This window comes from Salmo trutta, chromosome 1 (genome assembly GCF_901001165.1).
Source record: "Salmo trutta chromosome 1, fSalTru1.1, whole genome shotgun sequence".
Lineage (NCBI taxonomy): Eukaryota > Metazoa > Chordata > Actinopteri > Salmoniformes > Salmonidae > Salmo > Salmo trutta.
The window spans coordinates 67,135,405-67,148,020 of NC_042957.1; the positions used below are offsets into that span (position 1 = coordinate 67,135,405).

A 12,616-nucleotide genomic window follows, 5' to 3' on the forward strand; every position below is an offset into this window, starting at 1 on the left:
AGGAGAGGAAGGGAAGAGAGGAGAGGGGATGCCACGTAACATTAGTGAGATGCACTCCCGTATTATGCATATCAAGTTCTTTGACGCAACCCTCAGGACAGGAGACACTTGTTTTTTTATTGGACAACGTCCAGTGAGTTCTTTTCCGTTTTGGGCCTAATGAACATGACCCTGGCAGTAGTTTAACATTAGCCGTCAGAGGCCATCTTTATCCTCACCTGTTCAGGGTTGGCGGTGATGGGGCCCTGTACGTTGGGGATGTGTGGTATCTGTAGGACGGGGGTGTGGAGGACGGGGGCCGGAGCCGGGGCGGCTGCAGGCTTGGGGAGGGTGGCTGTGGCTGCAGCGTGGGGCTGGATGGGGGCTTTGTACTTTAGTACAGCTGGGTCCACCTCTGGTAGACCCTGTAGAGAGAACACAACATGTAGTTAGTTAGTAGAGCTCTGTAGAGAACACAACATGTAGTTAGTAGAGCTCTGTAGAGAGAACACAACATGTAGTTAGTAGAGCTCTGTAGAGAGAACACAACATGTAGTTAGTAGAGCTCTGTAGAGAACACAACATGTAGTTAGTAGAGCTCTGTAGAGAGAACATGTAGTTAGTAGGCAGAGCTCTGTAGATAATATGTAGTTAGTAGAGCTCTGTAGAGAGAACACAACATGTAGTTAGTTAGCAGAGCTCTGTAGAGAGAACACAACATGTAGTTAGTTAGCAGAGCTCTGTAGAGAGAACACAACATGTAGTTAGTTAGCAGAGCTCTGTAGAGAAAACACAACATGTAGTTAGTAGAGCTCTGTAGAGAAAACACAACATGTAGTTAGTTAGTAGAGGTCTGTAGAGAGAACACAACATGTAGTTAGTTAGCAGAGCTCTGTAGAGAGAACACAACATGTAGTTAGTTAGCAGAGCTCTGTAGAGAGAACACAACATGTAGTTAGTTGGCAGAGCTCTGTAGAGAACACAACATGTAGTTAGTAGAGCTCTGTAGAGAGAACACAACATGTAGTTAGTTAGTAGAGCTCTGTAGAGAGAACATGTAGTTAGTTAGCAGAGCTCTGTAGAGAACACAACATGTAGTTAGTTAGCAGAGCTCTGTAGAGAGAACAACATGTAGTTAGTTAGCAGAGCTCTGTAGAGAACACAACATGTAGTTAGTTAGCAGAGCTCTGTAGAGAGAACATGTAGTTAGTAGAGCTCTGTAGAGAACATGTAGTTAGTTAGCAGAGCTCTGTAGAGAGAACACAACATGTAGTTAGTTAGCAGAGCTCTGTAGAGAGAACACAACATGTAGTTAGTTAGCAGAGCTCTGTAGAGAAAACACAACATGTAGTTAGTTAGCAGAGCTCTGTAGAGAAAACACAACATGCAGTTAGTTAGCAGAGCTCTGTAGAGAGAACACAACATGTAGTTAGTTAGCAGAGCTCTGTAGAGAAAACACAACATGTAGTTAGTTAGCAGAGCTCTGTAGAGAAAACAACATGTAGTTAGTTAGCAGAGCTCTGTAGAGAGAACACAACATGTGGCGCCCCCTGTGGCGCGCACGCGTGTTGGGTCTCACCCTCTGTGGTGTGCGGATGTGTAGATGTGTGTTGGGTCTCACCCTCTGTGGTGTGCGGATGTGTAGATGTGTGTTGGGTCTCACCCTCTGTGGTGTGTGGATGGGTGACAGAGTATCCAGGTCAGCCATGGGGAACTCGATGCCTTTCCTCTTCAGCTCCTCATAAATATGGACCACCCCCGTCAGGTCAGGGCTACTCCTGAAGGCATCCGCCCAGGCCTGGCAACACACAGACAAACACAGAATAAAGGCCTGTCCGGGTCAGGGCTACTTCTGAAGGCATCCGCCCAGGCCTGGCAACACACAGACAAACACAGAATAAGGTCCGGAAGCAACACCGAGCCGTTACATCCTGGTGGACATGTGAGAGGAGTGGATAGATGAAGGCCAAATGGTGAGGGCCCAGGTGTTGTGTTGCTGACTTCAGTCCTGTGTGTGTGTGTGTTCAGTCTCTGGTTACCTGCCTGGAGCTGCTCAGGTACAAGGTGTCCTCTCTCCTCCTCTCACTGTATTTAGAGGGGTTTGTTTGAGGTGTCTGGACTCATTTTGGATGTAGGGTTTTCCTAACTGCTGCAGCCTGGCCTCTTACAGCTCTCTGTCTAATGCGTGAGAGATGGGAGGTTGGAGCCTAGGGGTTTCTTAGATCAATATAATGTACCTGGATCAGAGCCAGGACTTTGTCCTGTACGATGGTGGGGGGGTTGGTTTTGGGGGAGATTATTTTGACGAGGACACCATCAATGAAGTCCCGGTTAGCCACGAGGACGTGAAACCGGTGGCCACAGTTCTTTACACACGTCTCCAGCACCTAGAAATGGAAAGATGGAGGTAAAACATCAGAAAGAAAGGATATATGTAAACAATGTTTCCCATGCCGATAAAGCCCCTTAAATTGAAATTGAGAGAGAGAAAACATCAGGAAGAAAGAAAGTATGATAGAGAGAAACTCCCTGTAAGAAGAGAAGTGTGGTCAGATATTGATAAAGAGCTGACTTCTGTCATGGAATACAGGAGCTTTGATGCAGCTAAAAAAAAAAATCAAGATCCACATAAACAAAATATGAAGACAGAAATAACATAAGAGTTGAGAAATCGCCTGAGGGAGAAGTCACAGTGAGACACAGCAGACAGCTAATTCATGAACGTGTGTTGGTGGCTTTTTGAAGCTCAGGATTGAAGAACAAGTGTAACAGATAATAGCACTGTCCTAGTTAAGCATGCATGCGTGTTCGCAAATGTGGTAAGTGTGCTCTAAATGTGAAAGGTCTATTTGTCTGTTTCTCTTCCCAGAGACTAGGTTGTTGATGAGGGGGAGTTCAGACAATAAGCCTCACTAGACCTAGCTCTGGAAGGATTCTCTCTCTGTCCCTGCTGGTGTGCTCATCCAGTGTTTTCCAAATGGTGGGTCTTCAGCGCTTTGTGACAACTGTCCACGTATAACGGCTTTAGAAAATACTTCCCATTGATTTGAATGGTCAGGTTCTACCGCTGGGTAGCAGACTGTGGGCTCAAGACATTCCAAAACATCTCCAGATGCACTTGGACACATGATCAGTGATGCAACCTGCATGTTTCAGGCTTTTCAACACCACACACCCTCTATTGTTCATCTGAAAAGATTTAGGTGGGTCAACGTTGGGAAGCCAAGTAGAGCCTGTCTCACCGTCAATCCTAGCATCACCTCCCGGTAGTTCCTGTTCCCACTCAGTCTCTTCTTCAGCGCCCGGATGGCGTCTTTAGGCCTGCAGGAACACAACACATAGAAACTTAGCTAAGCACACAGAGATCCTGTTAGCGTTCTGTAAGTCATTCTATGATTAACCAGCTAATCTTAAAATGTAAAGTAAAAGTATGCATGGCATTCTTGGATTAGCATAGGGCTTTGGTCATGCTATCAACTCAACCCCTTGTTTTTATTGACCTAAACCATCTTAGCCGTGGCGTTGTTGATTTTGTATGAAGCCGTGCGCAGGTCTCAGGAGTGGGACGTCACAAGGCAACTAGCAGTAAATATCTTTCCTCCGTGAGGCAATAACCACACATTGATACCTACCTGGCAGTCTAAACACATACACTTCATTAAAGGCCCAGTGCAGTCAAAACTCAGTTTTTTGTATCATATTGTACAACAGCTGTTAAAACTAACACTGTAAAAGTTTGAAATAATGTGATCAGTGTTATTTCCTTATAATTGCTGGTTAAAAATATAATTTACACAGGACTTTCTAATCAGCAGGTTTTGCATGGATGGAGTTGTGGCTTGCCTGGTGACATCACTAAGCAGTATACAATAATAGACCAATAAAGAGTTCCAAACCAATAACAGTTTTGAGGTTACATATCCCTCCCATTAAGCCCCTCAGACCAGCTCCCAGACGGTCCTAGCAAAATTCAAAAGTAACAGTCAGTATCTGGTGTGGCCACCAGCTGCATTAAGTACTGCAGTGCATCTCCTCCTCATGGACTGTACCAGATTTGTCAGTTCTTGCTGTGAGATGTTAACCCACTCTTCCACCAAGGCACCTGCAAGTTCCCGGACATTTCTGGGGGGAATGGCCCTAGCCCTTATCATCCGATCCAACAGGTCCCAGACGTGCTCAATGGGATTGAGATCCGGGCTCTTCGCTGGCCATGGCAGAACACTGACATTCCTGTCTTGCAGGAAATCAGCCATACTGCTCGTTCTGTGCGTGGTGGCATTGTCATGCTGGAGGGTCATGTCAGGATGAGCCTGCAGGAAGGGTACCACATGAGGGAGGAGGATGTCTTCCCTGTAACGCACAGCATTGAGATTGCCTGCAATGACAACAAGCTCAGTCCGATGATGCTGTGACACCCTGCCCCAGACCATGACAGACCCTCCACCTCCAAATCGATCCCGCTCCAGAGTACAGGCCTCGCTGTAACGCTCATTCCTTAGACGATAAACGCGAATCCAAACCATCACCCCTGGTGAGACAAAACCGTGACTTTACCAGTCCTGTCTGGTCCAGCGATGGTGGGTTTGTACCCATAGGCGACGTTGTTGCTGGTGATGTCTGGTGAGAACCTGCCTTACAACAGGCCTACAAGCCCTCAGTCCAGCCTCAGCCTATTGCGGACAGTCTGAGCACTGATGGAGGGATTGTGCGTTCCTGGTGTAACTCAGGCAGTTGTTGCCATTCGGTACCTGTCCCGCAGGTGTGATGTTCGGATGTACCGATCCAGTACAGGTGTTACACGTGGTCTGCCACTGCGAGGACGATCAGCTGTCCGTCCTGTCTCCCTGTAGCGCTGTCTTAGGCGTCTCACAGTACGGACATTGCAATTTATTGTCCTGGCCACATCTGCAGTCCTCATGCCTCCTTGCAGCATGCCTAAGGCACATTCACGCAGATGAGCAGGGATCCTGGGCATCTTTCTTTTGGTGTTTTTCAGAGTCAGTAGAAAGGCCTCTTTTAGTGTCCTAAGTTTTCATAACTGTGACCTTAATTGCCTACCGTCTGTAAGCTGTTAGTGTCTTAACGACCGTTCCACAGGTGAATGTTCATTAATTGTTTGTGGTTCATTGAACAAGCAAGGGAAACCGTGTTTAAACCTTTTACAATGAAGATCTGTGAAGTTATTAGGATTTTTACAAATTATCTTTGAAAGACAGGGTCCTGAAAAAGGGACGTTTCTTTTTATGCTGAGTTTATATCTGTCTTTCTGCCCGCCTGTCTGTCTGTTTGCCCTATAGAAAGATCAAAGCTAATCTTTATAGAGAAAGCTCTCTGTTGCAGATGAGGTAACGAGCTTCCATGAACTCTGGAGCTCTGTGAAGTTTCAGAGGAGAGATGAGAGCGTGTATCTCACTGTCTGTGACAGCCACGGCTGAGTGTATGCAGTGCATAAAACATTAACGGAGTAGTGCTCAGGCAGTAGTCTCACTGACAGTCAGTCTCTCCCTGACACTAGTGGCTCCTATGGGAGGGAGTTGAGGCCTTCAGACTTCAGACACAGACAGACTATAGAAAGAGAGGAGCTCAGGGAATACTGGTGTGCATGGGTGTTACATCATGTCAAAAGTTCCACTTCCAGAAGTTTCAGGTAGGCAGTCTATGTTTATCTGTCTGATAAGTGGAATTAGTCCAGCTAGCTGGCATTTCTTCCACATGCATGTCCTTGTCTGAACCTAAAGAGGATTGCCTGCATGCCATTCAGTTGTCACCACGTCTGACTTCCTACACTACCAAAATACACAAAGGCAATAGTAATTTGTTACTTGGTAGCCTTCACAGTCAAATTACACAACGCTTCAAGTAGGCAGTGGAAGTTGTAATGGAGGCGAGAGACTGATATAGCTCAAAAGACATGGGGCATTTTTTCCCCCTGGATTGTACTGAAATAGTGTTCTCCCAGGACTTCAGACAGCTAGCCAGTAGACAGTCATACCGGACCTGTTAACCACTGTGACTGGAACACAAGACACCCCAGTGTTCAGTCAAGCAGAATAGAGTGACTGGGGCTGCGAGTGAGAGTCTCAGTGTGTGTGTGTGTGTGTGTGTGTGTGTGTGTGCCAAAGCCTGAGTGCATGTGGGCATGAGGAATGTGAGAGACGGAAAGGGAGAGAGAGAAAAGATAGAGAAAGGGGAAGCAGAAGAATGATTCGGGGAAGAGGAAAGAATTGTAGGTTTGAATCCCTCCAGTTGTTACTAAAGGTCACAGCACTCAACCAATTTCAGGAGAGTCAACAACAACAACTTTTATCTCATTAAACTCAAAGAAAAATGTACGCTAATTTGCACTGCAGCTTGACCCTGCACTGCAGTGCAGCTTGACCCTGTGCTTGTCTCAACTGCATGCGTGATGTGTGCCATGTAGAGAGTTTGAGAGCAGAAGACAAATGTCTGTTGTTCACTATAACTAATGCACAATAAAGTTGTATTGTATTTGTGCACATCATTTGTATGTTATTTTTGAGTGTGATAAGAGGGTCGGGTCAGTCAGTCAGGTGAAAGTGTTGGAGTATTCTGATGTAGTCTGTAGCTCACCCTTCCTCCGTCTCATTGATGATGTCACAGATCTCCATGTTGAGGGTCCAGTCCTCAGCCTGCAGGCCACCATCCGTGGCCTTCTCTGGAAAAGACAACAGGAAGTCAACAACAACAGGAAGTAAACAAGCCTGCTCACTGGACCAAGGAGGACACTAAGTAGTAGGAAGTTTCCCCTAGACGAGCGGTGAGCAACACCTAACCCCATAGGAATAACCGGTACAGCCCAAAACGGATGAACCTCCCCTTTGGGTCTGGTTCCTACCTAGGTTTCTTCCTTCTAGGGAGTTCTTCCTGGTGCTTTCACTTCTGCTTGTCTTGCTCTGTGGGGTCTAGGCTGGGCAGCTTGTGACAACTGCTGATGTAAAATAAATAAAATAAATGAGGCCTGATTGATTGACAAGATGGGAGATGTAAAACAGGTTTTATAACAGACCTAGAGTCAGTACTCTGCCAACCCACTGTCCACTAAGCCTTGGGCTATATTTCAGTCTGACTGCGCTGTGACCTGTCCCCTTACCTCAACAAGCCGCACTAATTAGCCTAAACTCCATGGCTTATGTAACATTACTGTGGGCATGAGAAAAAGTTGTGTAACCAAGCACGTAAAAAAGAGATAACAGTAACAGGTTCTGTAGTAAGCCAATCTCTCGGTCTTGACGTGTCTCGTTTGATAACTGTAGTGTAGGCCTAGGCATTTTCAGATGTTAAAAATGCATTCTTCCTCCCTTCCTGGACGTAGGTTGATGTCTGATGATCTAACATGCTTGGATAGGTGTGAGCAAGGCTTCCACTGTGGTGATTTCACCAATCACCTCATGTGTGATGCATTTTAACCTATTTAAACAGGATCATGGGTGTTCTCTGCATTGTCTTAGAGAGGAAAGTAATGGAGGGAAACGTGACAGGATTTGGGCTATTGGCTTTTCAACACAGTCAGTAACTTTGAAGTTCTATAATGACATAATTGAGCTGACGTCTGGAAGTCCACTACCACTGGTGTCGACCAATTACCGTGCTGAATTCATCCCTCCATGAAACAGGATTAAAGAACTGTGTGTGTGTCCCACATGGAACACAATTCCCTTTGAGCCCTGGTCGAAAGTAGTGGACTACATAGTGAATGGGGTGTAATTTGGGAAGCAGACCTAGTCTCACTCCTGTTCTTCGCTGGCAGAAAATAAGGAAACTGAGCCAGCAAGAGCTAGAGGTTTTTAGAGTCAAAACAGAGCTAAAATGATGACTAGACTAGCTCTAGGTTAGCTCATAGCTCAGAACATTTCCACCTCCAGCCCAGGGGCTCAGAGCAGTGTGGCATGCCCAGGCCAGGGACCTCTCTCTGGGGCTATGTGTCCTGTTCTGGCCTCTACCTCCCCTCTCCTTCCAACCCATCAGATCACACAGTCTACCACTGAGGCCACTGTGTGTGAAGGACTAATGCTTTTGGTGTCTGTTTCTCTCCTTTCACACTGCCTCTAATCTAAATATTACTCAAATAATGTACAGTGAGGGAAAAAAGTATTTGATCCCCTGCTGATTTTGTACATTTGCCCACTGATAAAGAAAGGATCAGTCTATAATTTTAATGGTAGGTTTATTTGAACAGTGAGAGACAGAATAACAAAAAAATCCAGAGAAACGCATGTCAAAAATTGATTTGCATTTTATTGAGGGAAATAAGTATTTGACCCCCCTCTCAATCAGAAAGATTTCTGGCTCCCAGGTGTCTTTTATACAGGTAACGAGCTGAGATTAGGAGCACACTCTTAAAGGGAGTGCTCCTAATCTCAGCTTGTTACCTGTATAAAAGACACCTGTCCACAGAAGCAATCAATCAATCAATCAGATTCCAAACTCTCCACCATGGCCAAGACCAAAGAGCTCTCCAAGAATGTCAGGGACAAGATTGTAGACCTACACAAGGCTGGAATGGGCTACAAGACCATCGCCAAGCAGCTTGGTGAGAAGGTGACAACAGTTGGTGCGATTATTCGCAAATGGAAGAAACACAAAAGAACTGTCAATCTCCCTCGGCCTGGGGCTCCATGCAAGATCTCACCTCGTGGAGTTGCAATGATCATGAGAACGGTGAGGAATCAGCCCAGAACTACACGGGAGGATCTTGTCAATGATCTCAAGGCAGCTGGGACCATAGTCACCAAGAAAACAATTGGTAACACACTACGCCGTGAAGGACTGAAATCCTACAGCGCCCGCAAGGTCCCCCTGCTCAAGAAAGCACATATACATGCCCGTCTGAAGTTTGCCAATGAACATCTGAATGATTCAGAGGACAACTGGGTGAAAATGTTGTGGTCAGATGAGACCAAAATGGAGCTCTTTGGCATCAACTCAACTCGCTGTGTTTGGACGAGGAAGAATGCTGCCTATGACCCCAAGAACAACATCCCCACCGTCAAACATGGAGTTGGAAACATTATGCTTTGGGGTGTTTTTCTGCTAAGGGGACAGGACAACTTCACCGCATCAAAGGGACGATGGACGAGGCCATGTACCGTCAAATCTTGGGTGAGAACATCCTTGCCTCAGCCAGGGCATTGAAAATGGGTCGTGAATGGGTATTCCAGCATGACAATGACCCAAAACACACGGCCAAGGCAACAAAGGAGTGGTTCAAGAAGAAGCACATGAAGGTCCTGGAGTGGCCTAGCCAGTCTCCAGACCTTAATCCCATAGAAAATCTGTGGAGGGAGCTGAAGGTTTGAGTTGCCAAATGTCAGCCTCGAAACCTTAATGACTTGGAGAAGATCTGCAAAGAGGAGTGGGACAAAATCCCTCCTGAGATGTGTGCAAACCTGGTGGCCAACTACAAGAAACGTCTGACCTCTGTGATTGCCAACAAGGGTTTTGCCACCAAGTACTAAGTCATGTTTTGCAGAGGGGTCAAATACTTATTTCCCTCATTAAAATGCAAATCATTTTATAACATTTTTGACATGCGTTTTTCTGGATTTTTGTTGTTGTTATTCTGTCTCTCACTGTTCAAATAAACCTACCATTAGAATTATAGACTGATCATTTCTTTGTCAGTGGGCAAACGTACAAAATCAGCAGGGGATCAAATACTTTTTTCCCCTCACTGTATTTCCTGTGTACACAAAGACAGTATTTTGCTAACAACATGTCAGAACATGAGAAGCCAAGGTAAACAGCATGACACGGTGTTTAGCTGCTCAGGCCCAGTGTGTGAACAGCAGAGCATTAAGTGTTGTTAAGTCTTAACCACTGCTATCTCCACTGGCACGCCCCACGTAACCTCCTCAAGTGGATTGGAAAGCAGACAGGCAAGGAGAGGAAAAGAGGGAGGGAGAAAGAGGAAAATTAAAAGGGAGAAGGAAAGGACCAGACCTAGTTAGGGCTGTTGTGGTCATGACATTTTGTCCGACGTTGATTCGGAAGCAAATAATTGCCGGTCTCACGGTAATTGACCGTTAATTAACAAACACATTTAGCATCTCCTGGCTTCCTCACATAGCCTACAACTTGAAAGTCACGCGGTGCGTGTGTACACCAGTTGTCTCTACACCCGTTGTAAAGCGGATGAATGTGCTTCATTTTAAGACGTTATTTGGCCACTTTAGTTGTGATACAAACCTTATTAAAACATATAGGCCTATGGGCTAGGCTACATGAGGTGTTTAAAAAAGATAAATATTTTTTACCTTTATTTAACCAGGCAAGTCAGTTACGAACAAGCTCTTATTTTCAATGACAGCCTAGGAACAGTGGGTTAACTGCCTTGTTCAGGGTCAGAACGACAGATTTGTACCTTGTCAGCTCAGGGATGTGATCTTGCAACCTTTCGGTTGCTAGTCCAACGCTCTAACCACTAGGCTACGCTGCCGCCCAGGTGTGCGACTATGATTTTAAAAAGTTGCACAAAAAAAAGGCATGTGCTGTTTCTTGCCTTACTGCACACAAGCTGGGCATCATTTACAAGTGATTTCACTACACCTGCAATAACATCTGCTAAGTATGTGTCTGTGACCAATAACATTTGATTTGAGAAGTGATAATAGATCATTCACAAGTGGTAGGCTAATATTGTCAATAGAAAAGTTTGTGGTCATATGCACAACCTTAAAAACATAGGTGCTGGGCTAATAAAGGATTCTAGTGTAGAACAAGAAGGCCTGCACACCCTTAAAGCTCCCAATTCACCGCTTTATAGACAACGTTTTGATCTGAAACAAATCATCAGGTCAAACACACCGAGTGTCCACATCCCAAAATATCCACATTTCACCTCACATTGTGTACATGACGCATGGTGGATGCAACAAACGTGTATCTCTAATAATTAAATGAGTACTGTGATGGTTCCAGAACATAATATACTCTCTAATAATTAAATGAGTACTGTGATGGTTCCAGAACATAATATACATTTAAAAAATGACCAAGTGGGTAACCTGGAAGGCAAGACAAATCAAAGTGAAGTAACATATTCAGGTAACAAATGGTCTGATATCAAACTCTCGATTCAGACCTCTAGGAGACATGGTACACAAACGGGGAATCCAATACAATTCTCTTAATAACAGATTATCAGTATCTCCACCCCTCCTAGGAGTCTTAACATGTTCCATGCCAATGCATCTCAAAGAGCTAATGTTGTGACGAGTCTCCATGAAATGCACAGCCACAGGGTTTCTCTAGTCATGGGATCTGATATTACTCCTGTGTTCTGCTATCCTTATTTTCAGAGCTCGTTGTGTTTTTTCCTACATAGCATAGACCACAAATACACTTGATCAGGTATATCATGTTTTGTGGAACATGTAATGATGCCCTTAATCTTAATGGCCTTGCCCGTAATAGGGTGACTGAATATTGTGCATTTGTTGGTGAAGTTACATTTGGTGCATCCGCCACATCTATAGTTACCGTCCGGCACATTGTCTAGGAAGTTACTGCGTGGCTCTGGTGGAAGATCAGACCTCACCACCATGTGACTGATGTTGGGTTCTTTAAACGTCTTTTCCAGTTGTCCTCCTCCAGTGCTCAAGATGTGCCAATGTTTTTAATAATGTGGTTGAACTGTTTTCCAAGTGGGGAGTACTGAAGGAAGCATTGAATGCGTTGGTCAGGAGAGCAGGGAGGTTTGGGCGTGAGGTTGTCATCCTGGGTCATATTTTTGTAAACGTTCCCTTGCGTCATGCAGCCATTCCCCTGGGTAACCCCGCTGTCTGAAACGCTCATCCAGATGGTCGGTTTGTTTGACAGTCACTTCGTGTACTACAAATCCTACGTATGCGACTGGATTGGCTAATGGGGAGGTTCTTTTTTAGGGGTGTAGGGTGGAAGCTGTCTCCGCGTAATAGGGAATTTCTGTCAATCGGCTTCCTGTATAGATCTGTACTAACCCCCCCTTCTTACTTAAAATGTCAAGAAAACGTATTTCACAAGCAGTGAATTTCAAATGTTCACTGCTTGTATTGATGGAGGAGTGGAATCGATTAAGTTCCTCCGCTGTGCCCTGGAATAGAACGAATACGTCATCAATTAAGCATTTCCAGAGTCTAATATAGTGCAAGAATGGATTATTAGGGCTGAAAAATCACCTTCTTCTAAAAAAATAAAAACACATACAGATTGGCATAATTGGGTGCCATTTTACTACCCGTAGCAGTTCCCTTCTGTTGAATGAACATGCCATTTTCAAACATGAAAAAGTTCTTAGAACAATCTCAGCAAGCTACTGTGCCAGTGGGTTGTTGACTGAGGTAATGTGCCATGGCTTCTAGGCCTCCCTGATAGAGGATATTAGTATGCAGTGATTCAACGTCAAAACAAGCCACAAGCATCTCCCCATTCATGTTGTGCATTGTCTTGAGGGTGTTAATCATGTCCATAAAATCATGTACATATGCAAAGAAATCAACAAATGCAGAAATATTTTCAGTCAATGGAGGCCACAATAGGTCTCCCTGGTGGCTTATCCAGTCGTTTTGTGGATTTTTGGTAAGGCATGAATGACGCTCCTGATTGGATAGTCAACTTTCATGAACTCATATTCTTTTTG

General features: G+C 45.0%; 1 protein-coding gene across 3 annotated transcripts in view; it reads right to left on the reverse strand.

Annotated features, from left to right (window-relative positions):
- LOC115205759 (TOM1-like protein 2) overlaps nucleotides 1-12,616 on the reverse strand; it is a 35,273-nt gene that overhangs the window by 14,666 nt on the left and 7,991 nt on the right. For all 3 annotated transcript variants that reach the window (XM_029772067.1, XM_029772077.1, XM_029772085.1), the window contains exons 2-6: nucleotides 6,571-6,655; nucleotides 3,222-3,300; nucleotides 2,217-2,366; nucleotides 1,643-1,777; nucleotides 219-404 (exon numbers count right to left, since the gene is read on the reverse strand). In XM_029772067.1, the coding sequence (XP_029627927.1) occupies nucleotides 219-404; nucleotides 1,643-1,777; nucleotides 2,217-2,366; nucleotides 3,222-3,300; nucleotides 6,571-6,655 (635 nt within the window). The remainder of the gene's footprint in view (nucleotides 1-218; nucleotides 405-1,642; nucleotides 1,778-2,216; nucleotides 2,367-3,221; nucleotides 3,301-6,570; nucleotides 6,656-12,616) is intronic.